This window comes from Rutilus rutilus (genome assembly GCF_951802725.1).
Source record: "Rutilus rutilus genome assembly, chromosome: 12".
Classification (NCBI taxonomy): Eukaryota; Metazoa; Chordata; class Actinopteri; order Cypriniformes; family Leuciscidae; genus Rutilus; species Rutilus rutilus.
In genome coordinates this window covers 7,380,187-7,389,480 of record NC_140217.1, presented here as the reverse complement: position 1 = coordinate 7,389,480, position 9,294 = coordinate 7,380,187, and the positions used below count along the sequence as shown (strand labels likewise).

The 9,294-nt window shown below is 37.1% G+C and overlaps 1 protein-coding gene across 1 annotated transcript; it reads right to left on the bottom strand.

The window, feature by feature from the left end:
- Nucleotides 1–3,280: 3,280 nt before the first annotated feature.
- Nucleotides 3,281–5,642, bottom strand: nfil3-3 (nuclear factor, interleukin 3 regulated, member 3). The gene is made up of 2 exons (XM_084425726.1): nt 5,499–5,642; nt 3,281–4,891 (listed from the first exon to the last, which is right to left on the bottom strand). Exon 2 carries the CDS (start codon nt 4,776–4,778, stop codon nt 3,867–3,869), a length of 912 nt encoding a protein of 303 aa, XP_084281852.1. The 5' UTR covers nt 4,779–4,891; nt 5,499–5,642; the 3' UTR covers nt 3,281–3,866.
- Between the last annotated feature and the right edge of the window lie 3,652 nt (nt 5,643–9,294).

Genomic DNA, 9,294 nt, shown 5'->3' with positions numbered 1-9,294 from the left:
CTACGCAGATTGGGGGTTTTGGCCTTGAACTTGCCTTTCCCTCCCCCTCTGCATTCTCCCCCATTCACTCACAGCTGCGTCTGCTACAGTTCCCTAGGCAACCGTTATGCTGCCTGCCTAGCAACTGGTTCCCCCCCCACACCCCCTTCCTCCTTGCAGAGAGAGAGGGGTTGATGAGGGGTGCTGGGAGAGACAAAGAACCCAATGTGTGTTTATCTAATGTGGATCATGGAACAGGAAGCAGCGTAGGCATCCTCTGTGGAGCTGTATTGTCTGCTTGCCGGTCCACTAGTAGATCTGAGATCCAAGGGGAGCAGATGTTAGTAGTTATGAGTCGGGGCAATATTATGAAATCCTGCCTCATTCATATAAGCAGAATGTCTAATAAAATGATACCTCAGTGTGTTCAAATCAAGACCATCTTTATGTTGTAGATGTGCATGTTGTTTATTGGGATGTTAAAGTACATTTTAAAAACACAAATTTGATTGTGTGGTAGTCAACAGCCAACCAATAATTATGTAAACAAAGCTTGGTAGTGAAGAACTTAAAAATGCTCAAAAATACTATTTTCAATTTTATATGAAATATATATTTTCAAAAACACGTTTTACTCTAAAACTGCAAGAAAATCAAAGCCATAAATCTAAACAAGTTTTGTTGTGTGTGTGTGTGTGTGTGTGTGTGTGTGTGTGTGTGTGTGTGTGTGTGTGTGTGTGTGTGTGTTCACATAGCAAGTGCCAAAACCTTTACCAAGTTTCGTACCATTCCGATGAAGTAAAAAAAAAAAAAAAACGTACAATTTTTACGGTCAAAAATGACCAGACGGTTAAATGTTATTGTTAATAATAATTTATCCATAACAATTACTATTATTATTATAACTGTGCCTGTTAAAAAACGACTTTATGTATTTGTTTTTACAGGTAATTTAGCCATTACTAGCCTTGTGCTCAAGGTCATGACCCTACAAGTTGTTTATTAGAACAAAAATGTAATGATGATATTTCGACAAATTTTCCATTTTCAATAATCAGTGTTTTACTGCATAAAATCATGTATCAGGATTGACTATTAAAGATTGTTTTCTTCTGACCTAACAAATTATAAGATTGGAGACACAACATCAAGTATATTTAGTAAAATATTATGTTCTCTATATCAGACATATTATTAATAATAATATTTTCATTCTAATACTTAATTATTAGCTAATTAAAATGATAATCTGGAGGATATTAGTAGTGTAAATATAGGCCTGGTTTCTAGATTTAGCAGGATTAGGCCTTAGTTAAATTAGGATGTTAGTAGCTTTTATAAAATGTGCCTTAGAAAAATATATTTCTGTTGTCTTGAGACAAAATAATGGCACTGATATATTTTAAGTTATGTCAATGCAAGTTGCTTTCCGATAAAGCAGCTCAAACATGCATTTTAGTCTGGGACTATGTCTGCAAAACATATGTTACTATTTACACCAGGGTGCATATTAGCAGTTAATGTAAATGTAGTATTATTATTTCCATTTCACACTTTTCACGTTGACTCTTTGATGACTTACCCCCCATTAACTAAGCTCCTTCACACATTAAATTAATAAGTTTATTCATACTGGTAAACCCAACACAGATCAGCCCAAACATCTGCCCGAAAGCCATACAGAATACAGAGCACAGTTTAGGCGGATGAGCCTGTAAACCTTCTGCTTCGATCCACTGCTGCTGGCTTGTTTCTTTTTGCATTGCTTTGCATGTTTAACAGTGAGCAAAAAATGCATTCATGAATCAATAACTTTGTCTCCCGCTGCTTAAAATGGCAACAGAAGTGCTGATGTTGACATTGAACATGTAGTCTCGCAGACAGTGGAACTGTGGGAATCTCTAGAGGAAATAAATAGTTTCTTTCTACTCACTCCTTGGTGTAAGAACACAGTGAAAGTGATTTCACCATGTACAACATGTTCCTGGATCAACATTGCAATCAACAAATCTGATCTGAGGGACACATTTACAGTTTATGTCAAGTTTAGGCTTAAAACCATGGGTTAGGTGTTATTCACATATCATTTTCCTCTGATTCAGATTTTCATTCCCACAATGTTTCTTTCAGCTTCGTATGTTGAAGTCACACCTTACTATAGGGAATCAATGACTTTCACTCTCACATCTTTAAATAGCCGTAGATGCTGACGCTGCTTTGACATTGAAGCTGTTGCTGTAATCAGCCACTGAGTCTTCAGAACTGTGGGAGACAAAGACTGTTGCCCGGTAAAGATCCGCCAACCACTGAGTATGAGGTTCATGTGAGTTAAATTAATACATAAAAAGTATCATTTACTCTATGAATATGTGCAGTTCTGCTCTGCATGATGCTTATTTAACAAAAGAATCTCATACAAATTTAAAATAAGCATCACAAATATAGTTTTTGACCCCCTTTTCACATTTGGATTCTCCCTACAGTTGCCCGGTATAGATCCAGCTTCACCACTCAAACTCAAGGTTGCTGCAGTCATCAATGATGGAAGAGGCAACTCAAAATACTATGAATACTATGAAAAATACAGTAGTATTGTGAAATACTGTTACAATTTAAAATAACTGTTTTCTATTTGAATATATTTTAAAATGTATTTTATTCCTGTGATGGTAAAGCTGAATTTTCAGCATCATTACTCCAGTCTTCAGTGTCACATGATCCTTCAGAAATCATAATATGCTGATTTGGTGCTCAAGAAAGAACATTTATTTTGATTAATATTGAAAATGGTTGTGCTGCTTAATATTTTTGTGGAAAAAGTGATGCATTTTTTTCCCTCAGGATTCTTTTATGAATGGAAAGTTCAAAAGAACAGCATTTATTTAAATAAAATAGAAATCTTGTAACATTATAAATGTCTTTGCTTTTTGACACTTTACTACCACTGTCGCTTTTCAAATGCATCCTTTCTGAATAAAAGTAATAAAAAAAAGTCAAAAGGTAATAAATTGTATAATTACACTGTAAAAAGGAAACCTTCAAATAAAGTGTAACCAAAAAAAATTTATTAGCAAACAAACACACTTTTGAATGGTAGTGTTAACAGTATAATTTGTGTGTTTTAAAAATAGCTTCTGGACAATCTTAAATAATAAAAATGCAATGGTCATGATTGCAAACGTCTGAGCAAAACCATAAGCAGTTTCTTTAAAAAGTACAGTTCATTCTCTGTTGAGTCTTATAGATTATTAACATGGAGGTAAATATAGACCTTGTAAAGAATGTGAGTTTGTAAAAAAAAAAGAAAAAAAAAAGGCATTTTACTTCCATTCTTTCTGAGTAAAAAAAAAAAATACACTTTATTCATGAAGCAAGATCACTTTTGACATGTAAAATGAATGTAAAAAAAAATAAGAACAATGCTTTGAATCCCAAGTGAATTTAAACAAACTAAGAAAACCAAAAATCCATAAACAGAAATTTCATGAAAACAGAACAGGTGCTGAATAGGAAAGGTACAGAAAACGATTTTCGATTTTATTGCATTGTGAAGGTTCAATGTTGAATGTTAAACAACGCACAATCCGCCACAAACAGTGTACAGGAGAAACCAGGAGAGCTTTTTGCTTTCACAATATTTCTAATTTAATCCAGCACGTTATGAACATTACTAGTGGTGCAACAAGCATATGAAAATTTCACAAGAATGTAAAATGGCTCCGATTGCCAGCTGTTCCAGCGAACATCCAGCTGGCTTCTGATATTTGTCTGTAACAATCAGAAAAGGGAGCTTCTTTCTTTGGATTGGTCAGAAGTCAGGTGTTACAGATGCGATCTCAGTATTTTGAGCCCGGCCACTTCTTCATTCAAAGCGCTTTAGCTGGAATCTAATAGCGCTGTGACTTTCTGTAGATCTGTGAATGGAAGTTTTTCTGATGTGCTGTTGAACAAGCTGATGGCACTGTGTGTGTGTGTCCAGAAACCCTCTGGATTACACCCGACTGAGACTGTACAACTGAGGAGAGATTTTCCACCTCAGCACCTTCAATTCTACACGGCGTCTTGAAACGCAGTTTATGAGGAAGACCTTTCATGTTGTTCTCTTGCCATCCCGACACTAATACATTGGTATCCACCTCTGCGATACGGCCTGGCTGTTCGTCACCTCGATAGGGTCCAATACTATGTTCACCTACAGCATCATCTGAGAGCTCTGGGCTCCCAATGCTTGATCCTCCAGGGATGAAGAACCCATAGTTTTGCTGTGGGATCGACAACAGGTGTCCATGGGCAGGTTGTGGGTTAGTGTTGGGGCAGTAGCAGGGTATTGCTGGAAATGTTTGGTTATATGAACCATATGAGCGGATCTGCGCTGGTGAATCTGTGTGATCTTTGATCAAACCGAATCTGAACTTAAGCGCCAGTAGCTCAGCTTTCAGGCGTGCATTGTCCTCAAGAAGAGCCAGAACTTGGTTCTCTACCACCGTGTCGCTGATGCGGCGTTTCTCACGCGAACGCTTGGCAGCTTCGTTGTTCTTTTTGCGCATGTTCCAATAACCTTCGTCTTTTTTCACAGCAGGGATAGACTCACGTTTGCGACGCAGTGTGATGCTGCCGACGGTCTCTGCTCTTTCTTGGCGTCTCAGACCTCTGGGATGGATAAGAGAAGAGCGTGCTATCATGCTGCTGGACACTGTTTCTTCTGTGAAGGATCCAGCACCCTCCTGACTGACTGGATCAGTTACTTCTTTCGGGTAAATCAGTCTCTGTTCTGCCCGCGTTACACTTTGGTCCCGCATTCTGTGAGTCTGGGGCTTAATGAATGTGTGAAATCTCAAGACACTCGCAGGTCTTGTAATGTTGGCATTCAAGAAACTCTTTTTGTTGCTGTCCTGAAGACCTTTAGCTCCCCCTAGTGGTTGAGAGCAGAAATAAAACTGAGGTGTTTATGTAGGCTCACATAATACATAACTGTAGCAATATTGCAAATTTAAAATAAAGGTATATTGTTTGTTATATGGACATTTTAACATAACCTGGTAATTCATTATTCTGATTTTAAATTCTAATTAACAACAGCTTTTGAAGGTTGTGGCTTAAATTTCACTTTCAAATACCCTTTATAAAAAGGAAGATTTAAAAAAAGGAACTAAGTTACAGGGTATAAGAAACATTATATTTGACATGAAAAGTGATATGAAAATCATGATAGCATGACTCAAACAATGTTTAACAAAGTTCATATTTACTTTGAAGAATATATTTGACAACTCTTGTAGAACACATGTTGCATAGGCTAATCAGAGCTAAGGTAATATTTAAAATTGCTAGTCATTTTAACACAAAATTGTACGCTATAGCAGAATGTGGCGTTTTCTTAAAAACGCGCTCAATAAAGATTAGAATGTTTTACGCGGCTTTTTTTTTTACAAAGTTTTCTACGTGATAGCCTATACTATGGACCATGGTTTACGGCCAATCACGAGCTGTCAAAATTACTTATATATATATCTGCTTACCTTCCAGTAAAACGCTTAATGGTTTACTTTAAAATGTGAAGAAGTCAGGACTCAGGAGAAAAGCACTGTCCTCCTTGTAGCGAGCGCAGGAGTAGCTGCTATGTCCTCATCTGTAAACTGCTGCTCAAATCTCTCTGTTTCTCTGAAGGGTTTAGCTCGGGTCGCGGCTCGCGAGGTCAGCTGGTTTGAACCGTTTGAACTCGACGTCAGACGTCAGAAACACGAACGCAACAGGCGCGCGCGCGCTGGATTACGCACAGACAAACTGAGTGTAAAATATCTCCTTTTGAAAAGATCTTATCACAATGTTAAGGGCAGTAATATACAAATGTTCAAATGGTGGCAGTGTTTTCATTACAGTAATAATGACTTGTTTAGTGTTGTTGTTTCTTGTAAATGCACTTTATAAGTTGGCCTATTGCTTCTGAGGTTCATTATTTTGATGTGTAATATTTGTAACATACAGTAGGCTATTCATTATTTATTTATGGTCATTTTTTTTGACATACTTGGTAGTAACAGAAACAGTTGATCTCTAGATGTAATTAGACTAGATTTGTCAGGTTCACATAACTTTGCAATTATGCATGAAGTTCATTACTTAATAATTTTAAGGCAACAGGTTTCCTCACTTTTTTAAGTTAAGTCAACTGATCACTTTTTACCTAAGTGAGTAGGCTAGCCATATATATATATATATATATATTTTTTTTTTTTAATTTAAGAAAGTTGAAATTCCTTTTGTGTGTGTGTGTGTGTGTGTGTGTGTGTGTGGTAATCTGCAGAAGAGCTGTTGGTTAAACTTAACTTGTGCTGAACCTGGAATATTCCTTTAACTAAAAGCTTTTAGTCTGGAAAAACCCTAACCTGTGTTAATTGTTCACCACAAGACTATATGTGCTAACAAAGTAAATAGGGTCAATTTTGATTTCATGTCGACTTTAACCAAATGAATCTACACAATAGCCATGCTGAATGGAGAAAGCTAGTGTCTTTAAGCTTAAGAGGAGTGATTTAGTTGATGTGTAATCCTGCAGAGCTCCTTACCGACCATGCTGTGCTTTCTGCATCAGTGCTATACAGTGCTGCTTTTGCCATTTAATGACTGGTCTGTCTCTGTGTACCAAGGGACCTTTGGCCTGCAGAAGGTTGAATTGGTAATAAATTAGAAAAGTCCTAGAAAGGACAGATATACAAATAGTCTTGCATAGGAGCTGTCTTGAAAAAGAGCTGTTGTCCTCAGACAGCCAGAAATAAACAATATAAAGACCCTTTATAAAGCAGCTCTTCATTGAGTTACCACTGTAACAAAGCGTGAAATGAAATCTCATTTCTCAAGTGTTCCTGTCATACTTTGCCAATAGTCTCTTTCTTACCTAAAAGAACCTTCACCCTTAATAGAGTGTGCATGGGCAACCAGTTTGATCATATACTTAACCACATTATTGCATTAATGATTCACAAATCCAGAGAGTTTTAGTTTATTCCAAAAGGAGGGTTTTTTTTTTGTTTTTTGTTTTTTGTAAGCAATTACTCTGACTGATATTGGTCTTTCATTAGTCTTAGTAGTAATTTCAGTTCAACAGAACATCAATAATTAAAGTCACATTCGAATCAAAATATGCATTAAACTACAAAATATGCACAGAACTGCAAAAGAGAAATGATAGCACTATTTTTTGTCCATTTACTCTTAAAGAGGACCTGCTTTTTTACATTTTCAACTTTCTTTAGTGAGTAATGTTGCTGTTTGAGCATGAAAAAGATCAGTTAAAGAAGTTAAAAGGGAGTTATTCTCTATATCAGTGCGCACTGTCTCTGACTCCCCGAAACTAATTGATTGTAGTCTTGAGTTTTCTTCCGGGACCATAAACGTCACAATATTCTTAATTTAAGTAATTCAAACGCAAGGCAAACGCAAAATAAAGGGTTAGGTTAGGGTTAGGGTTGAAGGGTTGAAGCGGTTGACCAATCACAACACACTGGTCCAGACGACCAATCAGAGTACACTGCGCTTTTCAGAAGGAGGGGCCTCATAGAGACAGGAACTAATTAGGGATGCATTTCCCATACAACAGCGTAACCATAATTTAATATTATTATCACAACATGATTAAATATGAATATTTTACAAAAGTCAAACTCAAATGCAGTTACAGGGTTTTTGACCAGCAAATGTGTGCAAATGTGCATTTTGTCCATCGTTAAAATGGCGCCGGCGACATCACATTACATTTTCATCAACAGGTTAACATGGGCGCTCAGTTTTTCCTGTTGTAAAATACATTTGGCCAAAATCACATTTTATAAAAGATGAAATGCTACTGTATGCACAGGCTATTTATGTATGTATTGGCTATGACTAGATGGCAAATGCTAGACCTCTCTCTCAGGTCCCACGTGTCTCAGTCAGACATTAATAAAATAAAATATGAGCCTTTACAGACATAGTGTTTAGTACTTATTCAAACAACAAGATCTTTGTCTACCCTTGCAAAACTTCGTTCAGCTGCTGTCTGCTGTGCGGCTGCTGCGGAACTTCAGTTCATTCAGTCAAGATAGAGGGGGCGGAGTTATCAGATATATGGGGCGGGGTTATCAGATATAGGGGGCGGGGTTATCAGGTTTACTGACAGTTTAAGATTTACACAAGCTCTTTTTAAGAACTTTCATTGGCTAAATATTTGTAAAACAGACAGACAGACGTTAAGGGTGACAAATAGCATTGATTTATTGAAGAAGAAAAAAAAAACACCACCACCAAAAGAAAGGGCACTTCGGTGTGTAAGGGCAAAAAGGGCATGTGCTCTGCTGCACAGGCCGAGCCCTACCAGTGCACTTACCTGTCAACCATAGTACGATGCATCGTTGAAGAAAATCAACCAGCTAATCACGACTGTTTCCCCAAGCCGCATGGTCACAAATTTGTCATTCAATCACTTTGATTAATGATGTCACGCAAGTGGTGCAATAGCTTTTAATTAATCCGTTTGAGATCGAATTAATGCCAGAATTTTTGCTATAAATTATGTAGCCTACATGGCATCTGAGGATTAATTCTCTAAATCAAAGATATAGAATGTACTGAATGTCAGCTTGTTTATTTTGCGATGCGATGCTGTTTGCGAATGTTTGTTGGTTTTGGGAAACACCAACTCGTTGAACTATGCTGATAACGACAGAACCTGCGACCATAGTTGTCTAACAATGCTTTTGGAAAAGTCACCCAGAGCGTTACTGACTGGGAAAATATATGTATTTTTTAAACATTCAAACATATTTGTAGACCCCAAAAACAAAATCAAGATGTTGTAAAAGGGCATAAATTAATGTGGCTTCTTTAAAATTATGAAGACCAGTTAACCAATATCATGTTTTAAGAGTTGTTTTCTTACAGAATAAGGACAAACACATGACCTGCTGTGGTCTGTGAAGTCTGTTAGATTAAGTACATTAAGGCAGTTGCTTGAGTCTGAGTCACTGGGCCTCCACACACACACACACACACACACACACACAGCTCTTGGACTGATATCACAGGGTGAGTTGAGGACAGAGAGATGTCAACACTTACTCATCACGCCTCTCTCTCTGTGCAGTTTTCAGTTTATGGTGCATATTGTGCAAGTCTGAAAACAAACATATTATTTTTGAAATGAAATATCACAGTATTTATTATAAATGATTTATCCGTGCACATCATTATAAAAAAAAAAAAGCATGTGCCCTCGTAATATTTAATCAAAATAACTTCCCCTCCCTCTTGCAGCGACATCTCTGCTCTTCTCTGATGATG